At 42.1% G+C, this 13,242-nt stretch overlaps 1 protein-coding gene and 1 pseudogene across 1 annotated transcript in view; both read left to right on the plus strand.

Moving 5' to 3' along the window:
• Positions 1-12,270, plus strand: part of LOC142217271 (polypeptide N-acetylgalactosaminyltransferase 3-like) — a 29,580-nt gene extending 17,310 nt beyond the window's left edge. Inside the window, exons 7-10 of the mRNA XM_075285464.1 lie at positions 2,233-2,433; positions 3,895-4,026; positions 11,718-11,870; positions 12,154-12,270. Of these exons, the coding sequence (XP_075141565.1) occupies positions 2,233-2,433; positions 3,895-4,026; positions 11,718-11,870; positions 12,154-12,270 (603 nt within the window). The remainder of the gene's footprint in view (positions 1-2,232; positions 2,434-3,894; positions 4,027-11,717; positions 11,871-12,153) is intronic.
• LOC142217743 (5S ribosomal RNA) lies at positions 251-359 on the plus strand (annotated as a pseudogene).
• Positions 12,271-13,242: the final 972 nt, after the last annotated feature.

Consider the following 13,242-nt stretch of genomic DNA (forward strand, 5'->3'; position numbering starts at 1 on the left):
ATGACCATGTTTATTCCTTATATATATGTGATATGAGCAGGTATAGGTGTAGTCATTCCTCCTGAACTCATCCTTATTGAGTGGTGAGGGGTGCATGACTGCGATGTTGCTGCGTCGCCATCTATGCATCCAAATAATGACAGGACAACGGAGGAGAGATATACATATGCATGTTTATTCTTTATAATTCTTTATACTTATGCGATATAAGCAGGCAAATCTGTAGTCATTCCTCTTGAACTCATCTTCTGCGTACGGCCGCACCACCCTGAACACGCCTGATCTCGGAAGCTAAGCAGGGTCGGGCATGGTTAGTACTTGGATGGGAGACCGCCTGGGAATACCAGGTGCTGTTGGCTTATTGAGCGATGAGGGGTGTACTATTGCGTGGCTGCCTATGTATTCTAGGAATGAGTAATGGTGACACTCGGGTCATTCTATTTTGTGTTTTGCATATATGCACAAAAACAATGGTAGGGGCATTTATGATAGTTTGGATAGAGTGTATGCTGTGATGCTGTTTACACTACGAATGAGACTATACGGGTTGGCAGGGGCCAATATGCATACGCGTTCCCAAAGGCGTGAACCGTAAGACCGGCTACCCGAACTATTGGAGCAATAGACACAAATTATAGCGTGTCTTTAAATAATTGAGACCAATGGACTGTAGATTTATCGGCGATTATGAGGAGTGACGAATAGTAGATGCCAGCTAATACCGTAGGAGTGGCCCGGTATAATGATTGGAGGTGAGAGGTGGATGTTACTAGCCCCCCCCCCTCCACCCTCCCCCCTCCCAGTTGAGGGATGCTCGAGTGATTATGTATTATGCTCGCTTTATGAGGGTGGCTGCACTTAACCTTATGAAAGGTGGATACAATCTCGCCACTTTTTCTATATAAGTCATCTTCTCATATATGCCTCAAGATCTACTGGTCCGAAACGAAACCTGTGGAGATACTTACCATAGATCATACTTACGTGTTCGGAGATTCACTATGTGGGTCGCTTGGAGAGAGTGAACAGCGATCGTGCTAGAAACTGTACTCCTCCCCCGTCACGCCCACCATGACATCATCCGGCCAGAATCATTGTGTTTGGTCGGGCTGCAATGGGCGGGCTTGAGGGAGGAGGAGCTGAGACCAGATCTCGGTCTATTTAAACATGGCTAGAACAGCTACCAGCGTCGGACTCGTTTCTATACTGCAGCCCACCATCAGGGCTGCAGGAAATGTGGTTTTAACCGCAATTCATTATTTTTCTTTGACGCTCTATTTACTATCTTGATATTACTCTCCTGAGGAGTACATAACGAAACGCGTAGAGATGGATACATTGTTATATATTGTTATATTTAGTTAACCCCTAGTGGTGTGTAGTGCCAGGGGGCTTCCCTACCCATGAAATCTACTAGCAATTTTCCCCAAAAGAGAGAGCACCTACTAATGTAGGGGTTTATCAGAGAGCTCTCAGGGGCTTAGTATATGAGGTGTGATGGGATACATTGTTACAGCCCAAGAAACAATACCAGGGTTAAAAACTATCCATGTTAGTATCACCTCATACTGACCGACCAAATCAATACAAGCTAGGAGTGTAGTTTCGGGTGGGGCAGAACCGAGTGTCAGTGGGGTAATGGAGTGAGGGTTTTCTATGAGTTCTAATGTTTAGAGATCGCTAGTGTGGCAATAACATAGGACCAATTAAAGAAACCCGTACCATCCCCTCCTATTTAATAACCTATGTGTGATTTAGGGTGGGAGCATGGGTGAGTGTTTATCCCTACCCCCACCCTTTGTTTGGTTTTTATTGTATGTCTAAAGGGAACGAGTTCCTATTTTTAGTCAGACTATTAAAAGTTATGTTTTAGTACATTTTTGTTCCAGGAGTGCCAGTTTATGTGTTACGAATCAATTTAGTTTGGTGCTACCAACCCAGTGTGTACAGCATCTTAAAATAGTGCCACATCTTCTCATTGATTGTGTCTGGTATTGCAATATGACTCCATTGAAATGAGCTGAAATATTACACATAACCTGTGAAAAAATGTAACAGTGTTATTGGAAAAGCCTAATCTTCATTTTCTAATCCTGTACAACCCCTTTAAGCCCCCTTTACCCTCTCCTGTACACATGTGTGACATCAGACACTTTCTATAGTCGCTCTTTGCTATAATGACTATTATGATTTTTCCATATATTTTATTGTAAATAATATTTTAATCGATAGGTGTGGCAGTGCGGCGGGCAAGTGGAGATCATGCCATGTTCTTTTGTTGGTCATGTATTTCATAATGGGATTCCATATACATTTCCTAAAGAATATAAGGAAGTTACTTGGAACCTGGTCCGCCTAGCTGAAGTGTGGATGGACGACTATAAAGAGCTGTTTTACAGGAGGAACAAAGCGGCAGCAAAGCTTGCTAGAGAGGTACCATATATAAGAAGCAATTCCCAGGCAGTGGGGTCTCTATAAGCAGATCGAAATACAAAGCAGTATCTGCCGTATATACTGGAGTATAAGCCGAATTTTTCAGCATAGTTTTTGTGCTGAAAAAGCCCCCCTCGGCTTATACTCGAGTCAAGCAAAAATGACCAGCTGTAATAGTAATGGATAAATGTATAGAATCTCCCAAAAAAATAGTGAAAAAAAGAAGCTTAAAGAATATGATAAGAAAATAAAATAAAAAAAAAGTTCTAAATCCCTCCTTTCTCTAGAATACATACAAAAGTAGAAAATGACTGTGAAACACATACACATTGGATGGCATGGCATACACAAACACATACAGCAGTGGATTGGGGAGGCCACTGGAGCAGCGCTGCTCCAGCAGCCTCCCCTCATGCTCAGGCAGAGAGCAGGTCCTCTCCGTGCCTGCTCTCTTCCTGCGAAAGCCGCTTAGCCCCGCACCCTTCGCTTAGCCCTGCCCCTCCGCCACGCCCCCTCCGGGGAGGGGGGGGCTTCTGTCGTTCGCCTCGGGCAGCGAAAGGGGCAGGTTCACCCCTGCCCCTTTCCCAGCACCCAGCATCTACTGCACCCAAAAACTCCAACCATTTTAATTTTTAAAATTTTCCAGTAGCTGCTGCATTTCCCCCCCTCAGCTTATACTCAATACTCAATAACAGTCAATACTTTTGGCCAACACTACACTAATATATAGAAGTATAACCAGCTCTGCTCTAACTGTATATACTAATATATAGAAGTATAACCAGCTCTGCTCTAACTGTATATACTAATATATAGAAGTATAACCAGCTCTGCTCTAACTGTATATACTAATATATAGAAGTATAACCAGCTCTGCTCTAACTGTATATACTAATATATAGAAGTATAACCAGCTCTGCTCTAACTGTATATACTAATATATAGAAGTATAACCAGCTCTGCTGTAACTGTATATACTAATATATAGAAGTATAACCAGCTCTGCTGTAACTGTATATACTAATATATAGAAGTATAACCAGTTCTGCTCTAACAATATATACTAGTATATAGAAGTATAACCAGCTCTGCTCTAACTGTATATACTAATATATAGAAGTATAACCAGCTCTGCTGTAACTGTATATATACTAATATATAGAAGTATAACCAGCTCTGCTGTAACTGGATATATACTAATATATAGAAGTATAACCAGCTCTGCTCTAACTGTATATATACTAATATATAGAAGTATAACCAACTCTGCTGTAACTGTATATACTAATATATAGAAGTATAACTGGCTCTGCTCTAACTGTATGTACTAATATATAGAAGTATAACCAGCTCTGCTGTAACTTTTTATGTACTAATTTACATTTTTTGATTTTTGGGTGGAAACCTGCAAACATAACAAGAAGGTTCATTACTAACAATGATTTTTTTTAACTATTGCAGAATTCTTACGGAGATTTGTCTAAGAGATTCCTTTTTCGCCAAAAACATCAGTGCAAGAGTTTTTCATGGTATCTTCAAAATGTATTTCCAGATGCACATGTACCAGATACACAGTCAACGTTATATGGACATGTAAGTAGGATTACATATATGTATATGTAATGTCCCGGTACTGTTCGTCCCATTCCCTTTAATAGTCCTTGCAAACCGAGATGGTATGGACATTTGCATATAAGTTAAAGCGTTTCCTCCCCCTTCATTTCTATTTTACCAGAGCCTGCACACAGGGGGGTCTATTAATGTGCCATCTTGTGGATGTTTTTGTGAACTACACCTGCCTATACTTTTCCATTGTAATTTGAGTTGTCAGTGTGAAGGTGTGTCCATTATAATCAGGTGACCTTCAGGACCAATCAAGCTCCCTTGATTGGCCTGGAGGAGGAGTTGAGTTACAGCCCCCTCTAGGGGGGTTGGAGACCTTTTGTCTGGGTCCTTTGTGTGAAGACAGCAGACACAGCACATGGAGAGCTGAAAATGGCAGCCAACTCTCAGATCACTTCCAACAGAGATGTCTTTTCCTCTGTACTCAAGATTCTCCTCAGAGAGTGTTTTCCTCTGAAGTTCCAAGCCTGCAATCACTAAAAGCTTACGGACCTGCATATCCATACATCTGGGACCTCACACGTATCTCTCTATTCAAGTAAGTCTTTGGGACAAATCCATATTTAAGAAGCCCATAGCTAGTCTGGCAGAAATTGAGGGTCTCCCGCTGCTGGCACATTCTTGTTCCTCTTCTACATACGTGTACCCAGTTTGTTGAGGTCTAACCCCCTGGATACAGGCCATCTTTACAAGTATATACAAGTTTAACTACCCAAGCAACTACTAATTAATCTATCCAAAGCATTCTGTCTCCATCACTTGCTAACTGGACACTACCTACAAAGATTGCTGTATTGTATGTGAAGAATTACTCCATATGTACATTTATATTACTTTGTCCTGCTAGTAAAAAGAGCAACGGCTACCCCCGAAGCCTGGTGGTCTGTTGTCATTGTCAGATATCAGAGTGGGGGTGGGTAGTCGGGGACATCAAAAAGGAGATTTCGTGCACATTTGGGACCCAGGGACCCCCTGAAAGCCGGCCACATCTGATATACTACCTGTGATACCAGCCCTGGCCCTCCTGAGTGTTACATATATTTACTTGAAGATCTCAAAAGACTTTATTACAACTGGTTTCACACACTGGGCTTCTAGGAAAATGAAATTTCCACTGCAATTTTTTATGATTGTTTTTTTTAACCAAATCCAAAACATGGATCCAATAATTAGGAGAATTTATTCCTTAAATGGGTTTTGCAGAGGAAAAGTGATGGCCCTGATTGCTAGGTCCCCCAGTCATTAGGAAGATGGGGGACCCAATGTTCTGATTCTGTGAATGGAGTACCAGTGTGCTTGGATATCCAGTGCTCCATTTACTACTATAGGGCTGTGGGCTTTGCAGGAGATTACAGCCCCATAGCAGTGATTGGACACGTATCCCCTGTTCTGTAAATAGGGAATAAGGATCCAGAAAAGCTGAACCCCTTTACTATTTCCAATTCTCTTTGAATCCACTTCTGCCTTAGCTCGAAAAAAAAAAAAACTTTGTCAAAAACTACAATGATGTTTTTCCAAAATTACCACCCTACGACATACATGCTGATCTCAACAAGATAAACATACCTTAGGTTATGTTGACATCGCCCTTGGGATTTTGTAATTTTTTTGCTTCCGTAATAGGAACACAAATACCAAACTCCAACAGGGATGGATCTGCCTTATTCCGATGCAGGCAAATCCACATGGATCTCATTGACTATAATGGGGTTAGTTGAGTTTTTTGGTATGATGACCATCATTTTGCCACATTTTCATCTGTGACTTTTCACATAATTTGCAATTGGGTCCTCTAATGTGAATATACCCTAACATAGCCATAATCACCTGAAACTAGGCAAATTTTACTCATGTTTTTGGCAGAAAAAGCACCCAATGGCTATTGTATCATTATTTGGTGAGTTCCTGGGAAAAATAGAAGAAGAAATTAGCTTTTTCCAAGAACTAAACCACTATTCATATTTCATAGTTATGAAACTACTTGCATAGTTGTTCTAGGCCGCCTATGAACCTGTACAGGCAATAACATCACATGGACAACCGCTGCTACCATCACAACTGGGGTAAACAGTCCCCCCCATCTTTGGGATGAGTGGGGTTTCTCAGTGATCGAACCCCCAGTGATCAGCAATTTATACCCTGTCTTATGGATAGAGAATAATTTCCATGGCATAACGCATCTAACTAGTGATTACTCCATTTTTATTATATCCGGAACAGCAATCTTGATGACATATGAAAGCAATTACGCTCCAATTTAACATATGACACACACTATTCTAGGTGGTATAGCACTATTACTGTGACTACTGTTTTGTAATTTTATGATGTTTCATTACCTTTCTACAGATATATAATTTTGGTGCGAAAAAGTGTTTGACTGATAAACAGATGTCTAAATTTGGGGGCCAAACATTGAAACTGGAAGATTGTAACACATACTTAAGGAAGCAGGTGAGATAATACAGCACTATTACAATATATCACTTACCTTCACATCTGTTCGTGAAGTCATCTGTTTAAAGAGGACAGCATAGTATAAGGAAAGGTTCATTCTCCTATCAGCCAAAAAGAGGATATAAAATATTGTACCATTTAGCATAGAGGAGCCATCAAAGAAAACTCTGTACACAAGCATATGAGTCTGTTGTATTCATGAGCATTTCCCCCACTTTTCTATGCTCTCCATTGCTCTCCTCCACCGTTGGAGGCAAAATCCAACCCAAATGAATACACTTAACTTATACACTAAGGGGCTGATTTATCATGGTTTCTGCACCATGTGGGCATGGTTGTGTGCTGCTACCCTTGCCAAGAGCAGCATACTGTGAATTGTTGACAGGTTCACTTTCACTTTTCTTTCTGAAATTTAGATGAACAGTGGGCCAATATTATTTTTGTTTCTAGATATTATTGTTATATTGTTCCTAGACTTTAGTTGGGCGGTTCCAGTACTTGCACACTTTAACTATTCCTATTAAGGTATGCATAGCCTTAAGATATGTCCATCCATTTTCTCAGAAGCCTCATACGTATGTGACATGCCGGGGCTCCTTTTCATTTACAATATGTATAGTGGTCGAGGAACCAGGCCTTCCCTGACCACTGTCATAGTGGTACTGGGCCCCGGCCAGTGGCGTAACTACCACCATAGCAGCGGTAGCAGCTGCCACAGGGCCCGGGACATCAGGGGCCCGGTGACAGCTGCTACTGCTGCTGTCATTATGCTCGGAGGTCTTTTCGGACCCCCGAGTATAATGATCGGGGCCCCCTGTTGGTGGAATACTTTCCACCAACAGGGGGCCCCGAAGCTGCAGCAACGGCTGAGACACAGGAGCTGCAGGTCTGGCTCCTGTCAGCGCTGCAGGACGCTCCCCCTCTCTCCCCCCTCCCTTTCTCTGCTGTCCTCTGCCCACCAATGAGAGGAGGAGGCGGGGCTTATCCCTGCCGTCCTGCACAGAAGAGAAGAGGAAGAAGCTGCTCCAGGAAAATGAAACTGAAGATACACAGGTACGTACTGGGGTTACTATACTTATTACTATCAGGCATTTGGGGGGATTACTTGTGTTTTAGTAACTCCATGTGCCTCATAGTAATAGCAGTTAACCCCATCATCTCCCTCACATTAACCCCTGTTTGCCTCACCATAAGAGTTACTGATATGTGAGACATTTGGGGGTAATAGTAATGAAGATACTTTATTATTACCTCCATGTCTCTCACATATCAGTAACTCTTATGTGAGGTACACAAGGCTTAATGTGAGGGACATGATAGGGTTAACTGTTATTAATATGAGGCACATGAAGTTACTAAATTGTAATGCACAGGACCAGATTTTTTTTTATCCACAATTTGTCCTGGTATAGCGGTCAGCGGTGACAGTATTTAGTCCTGTAGGGGCCACTAAGGGACATAATACTGTGTGCAGGGGGCCACTATTGGGTATAATACTGTGTGCAGGGGCCACTAAGGGACATAATACTGTGTGCAGGGGGCCACTATTGGGTATAATACTGTGTGCAGGGGCCACTAAGGGACATAATACTGTGTGCAGGGGCCACTAAGGGACATAATACTGTGTGCAGGGGCCACTATGGGACATAATAGAGCGCGCAGGAATGCGTAGGAGGGACTCGGTCGAGATCTTCGGTGTCGGGGGGGCCCCATGTCAAAAGTTCGCCACGGGGCCCCGCCATTCCTAGTTACGCCACTGGCCCCGGCCATCACCAGCTGTCCACGGGCCCTGTATCTTTCCAGGCCCGGTCGCAGTCGCACTCCCTGCAACCACATTGTGCAAACCACAAAGAGTTTTTTCCTCTTCTTATTTCTTTACTATTTCTGAAGGTGCTATTGAAATTCTTGCCAGGTGTCGGTAACTACCCATCTATTCCACACTGGCAAAGAACTCAAACCATAGATGTCCATAAATTATGTGTAATAATGAGAAATAACACAGGGAACAGTAATGAACACGCTAACTGACATCTACTTAATAATTCATATAAAAGCCTTTGTTGATGATGAAGCTTTAAGACTCCCGTATGGAGACACTAGTGGTGGTCATTGTCAGGTGCGATTTTGGCCCATTTGTCCACATAAACACTCTTCACATGAAGGTTCGGTGGGCTCCTAATATGTGCTCTGAACTTTAGTTCCTTCCATAGATTTTTTATTGGTTTCAGCTCAGGGGGATCAGGTCGGCCATTTTAGCAGCTTTCTTTTCTTTCTTTCTTGGCTGTGTGTTTGGAATCATCGTCTTGCTGAAATGTCCACCCCTGTTTCATCTTCATCATCCTGGTAGTTGGCAGCAGATATTTATCAAGAATGTCTCTGTACATTTGTCCATTCATTCCTCCTTCAGCTGTATGAAGTTTGCCAGTGCCGTATGCTAAAAAACAGCCCCACACCATGATGTTCCCACCTCCACAGCACTGCCTTTTGACCTCCAAACATGTATTATGGCATCAAAAGCGTTAAATTTTGGTCTCATCTGACCAGACTATGTTTCCCCAGTATTTCACAAACTTGTCTGAATGTTGTTGAACAAACTTTAACTCTTTCCAGACATCCACCGTACTAGAGTGTTTAAAGATGGCGGCTGCTTGGGAGTCGGGCGACTGCCATAGCCGCCGGGTGCCTGCTGTTTTATACTTCAGAAATCTGGAGCTAATGCCCATAATCAGCGCACAAACCGATCAGGGGCATTAACCCCTCTGGTGCCTCGGTAAAAAGCTTACTGAGGCGCCATTTTACCGGCGGCAGTAGCATTGTAATGCATTTCATTAGAGTTCCTGGGGTTCAAAACCCCTAGGGTGCCTAATGAATGCAAAAAACCCCCAAAAACCTAAAAGTAAAAAAAAAAAAAAAAAAAAAAAAAAGCGTATTAAAAGTTCAAATTACCCCCCCTTTCCCAAGAACACATATAAAAGTACTTAAATACTGTGAAACACCTATATATTAGCTAACCCTGTGTGTGAAAACGCCCGCTCTATGAATCTATAAAAATATTTTTCCCGAACAGTACATGCCGTAACAGGAAAGAAATCAAAATTGCCAAACCGCCATTTTTTCACTGTTTTGCTTTCCACTTTTTCTTCAAATCCACCCCATTCTGAATTTTTTCCAGCTTCCCAGTACGTTGTACAAAATAATTAATGGTAGCATCATGAAGAAAAATTTGTCCCACAAACATTAAGACCTCATATGGCTCTGAGAGTGGAAAAATAAAAAAGTTATTGGCTTTTGGAAGGGGGTGGAGGGAGAGTCAAAAATTAAAAAACGAAAATCGAAAAATGTCTCTGGTGGGAAGAGGTTGAACACACTTGAACATGTTTTTTGTTCAGCAATGGTGTCTTGCATGGTGAGTCTGTATGTAGGTCATGAAGGTTGAGGGCATTACTTATTGTTTTCTTTGAAATAATTGTAGCTGTTGAATCCAGGTCTTTCTTTAGCTCTCCTGAGGTTGTCTTTGGCTCTTTCTTTTCAGTCCTCCGTCTGAAATCTTGTGGGGAGCTCCTGGTCGAGACCGGTTTATGGTGAAATTATGTTCATTCAAATTCTGGATTATGGCTCCAATATTGCTCACTGGCACCTTAAAGGGATCCTCTCATTGGATACCCTTTTTTTTCTGACTAACACGTAGGATAAGCCTTAAGAAAGGCTATTCTTTTCCTACCTTTAGATGTCTTCAACTCGTAGTCGTTCAGTAGAAATCCAGGTTTTCTTCGGTATGCAAATTAGTTCTCTCGCAGCACTGGGGGCGGTCCTCAGCAGTGGGGGGATGCCCCCAGTGCTCAAATAGCACTGGGGGCATCCCCAATGCTGTGAGACAACTCTCCAGCGCTGCCTCCATCTTGTTCTGGAACGCCCTCTCCCTGTGTCTTCTTCCGTCCTGTTTTTCACTCTTCTAGGCATGCGCAGTCGACTCTTCCATCGGGCCTCGGGCAGAGCCGACTGCGCATGCCCACGGCCACAAGAAAATAGCCGCTTACAACAGCTTACTGTGTAACCGGTCACAAGAAAATGGCCACTTACACAAATTACTGTGTAAGCGGCCATTTTCTTGTGACCGCGGGCATGCGCAGTCAGCACTGCCCAAGGCCCGATGGCAGAGCCGACTGCACATGCTTAGAAGATTGAAACCCAGGATGGAAGAAGACATCGCAGGGAGGGTGTTCCAGAAGAAGATGGAGACAGCGCTGGAGAGTTCTCTCGCAGCATTGGGGACGCCCCCAGTGCTGTTTGAGTGCTGGGGACCGCCCCCAGAGCTGCGAGAGAACTCATTTGCATAGCGAAGGAAAGCCAGATTTCTACTGAATGGCGGCGAGGAGAAAACATCTAAAGGTAGGAGAAGAATAGCCTTTCTTAAGGCTATTCCTACGTGTTAGTCAGAAAAAAAGGTATCCAATGATAGGATCCCTTTAAGTCTTTGGTGAATTCTTCTGTAACCAATGACATCCATATCTTTTATAACAATAAGCTTGCAAAGGTCTTGAGACAGCTCACTGATTTTACCCATCATGAGTTGTCTCTTGGGTGGCACCTTAGTAATGTAATAGACCATCGGTTGAACCAGCTGATATTATTTTTCACATTTTTCACATAATTTTCATATTAGGGGCAGGATTGCTTTCTAATTACTGATTACTGATGGATTGGGTGGGTTGTTACCAACATCTAGGGAGAATTACACGTCAATATATATTTACTCAGAAAATGTACCTATTATAAGTAGTAAGGGCTCGTTCACATCTGCGCCCGACACTCCGTACTTCAGGTTTCCGTTACCTGCATAAAACAGAGCAGGAGACGGAAACCTGCAGGAGACTTTCTCACCCATTCATTTGAATGGGTGAGAAAGCTGTCCAGCCGAGAGCGGCGGTGAGCGTTTTATGCTCTCCGCCGCAAAACCGGGTTTTATAATCCGGACACAGAGTCGGACATTCAGTACTCTGTGTCCGGATTAAAAAAAACGGTTTCGCGGCGGAGAGCATAAAATGCTCACCGCTGCTCACGGCCGGACCTGTTCTGTGGTTTCCGTCTTCTGGCATGCAGAAGACGGAAACCACAGAACGGACAGCTGAACGCAGGTGTGAACCTAGCGTTACCAGTATTTTTTCTCATTTACTGTCTAATATTAGTCTTTGTTCCGATTATAGTATTTTGAGTATACCAAAAGGAAAGAAATTGTACACAATAACTTTAAAGAGCTGTGTCTGCGGGCGATCTCTGGATCAATAAAAACGGTACAATGCAATAGGAGATTGGAAGGCTCACATGTACTACCTGTGGAGAAGTGGGACTTTCAGGAGGTATGTATGTTATTCACAGTCTCAACTTATGGCTGTGGCTGAAATATGTATAAAAAAAAAAATTTAAACATGAATCCTCATTGACTTACATTGGGGTTCGTAGGGCTGTCTTTTGGAGTACATTGTTATGATGGTGTACTCTGTACTATACTTGTGATGGAATTTCCAATGGAGACTCTGATGTAAATACGAACAGAGTCCTGTATTGATATTTGATATACATGCCATCTATAGAATATATATATATTCTACTTTCCTTATCTATATTATGTATTTTTTGTAGGATGGAATTGTGTTCAGTGCTGTATATAAAAAGTGTCTGACTGGGAAAAAATTGCATCTCCACCTTGCACCCTGCAACCGAACCGATCCTTTTCAAAAATGGAAATTTTTTCAATAAACTGATCTTCTCATGGATATAATGTAACAGATTATTCACCTGCTATGTGAAATATTGTAAATTATAGTCATCGTATTAGAAGAAAATAAGAGAACCAGGGAACATGTCTAATTTTTCCTTTTTCAAATGGTTTTTATAAAGCTTCAGCTTAAAGTGAATCTTTAGACTAAGGCCCCACATAGCAAATCGCAGCTAAAAATATGGACGTTTTAGCAGTATTTTATGTGTGCGTTTTCCTTCCATATTAATTTTATTGGGAAAAAGCCTTTGCACAGCTAAAATTTTTACAAGGTTTTACAAAATCCAAAATAAGCAGAAAGACAATGTTTATAATTAGAAGCTGAGTTCTGTCATGTATAGGGTTATATAAAAGAGGGAGAGAAGCTGATCTGTGTGATACACAGGGTTATATGATAGAGTAGAGAAGCTGAGCTCTGTGATACATAGGGTTATATGATATAGGAGAGAAGCTGAGCTCTGTGATATATAGGGTTGTATGATAGAGGAGAGAAGCTGAGCTCTGTGATATATAGGGTTGTATGATAGAGGAGAGAAGCTGAGCTCTGTGATATATAGGTTATAGGATAGACGAGAGAAGCTGAGCTCTGTGATATATAGGGTTATATGATAGAGGAGAGAAGCTGAGCTCTGTGATATATAGGTTATATGATAGAGGAGAGAAGCTGAGCTCTGTGATATATAGGGTTATATGATAGAGGAGAGAAGCTGAGCTCTGTGATATATAGGTTATATGATAGAGGAGAGAAGCTGAGCTCTGTGATATATAGGGTTATATGATAGAGGAGAGAAGCTGAGCTCTGTGATATATAGGTTATAGGATAGAGGAGAGAAGCTGAGCTGTGTGATATCTAGGTTATAGGATAGAGGAGAGAAGCTGAGCTGTGTGATATATAGGGTTATACGATAGAGGAGAGAAGCTGAGCTGTGTGATATCTAGGTTATATGACAGAG

The sequence above is a fragment of the Leptodactylus fuscus genome, chromosome 8 (genome assembly GCF_031893055.1).
Source record: "Leptodactylus fuscus isolate aLepFus1 chromosome 8, aLepFus1.hap2, whole genome shotgun sequence".
Lineage (NCBI taxonomy): Eukaryota > Metazoa > Chordata > Amphibia > Anura > Leptodactylidae > Leptodactylus > Leptodactylus fuscus.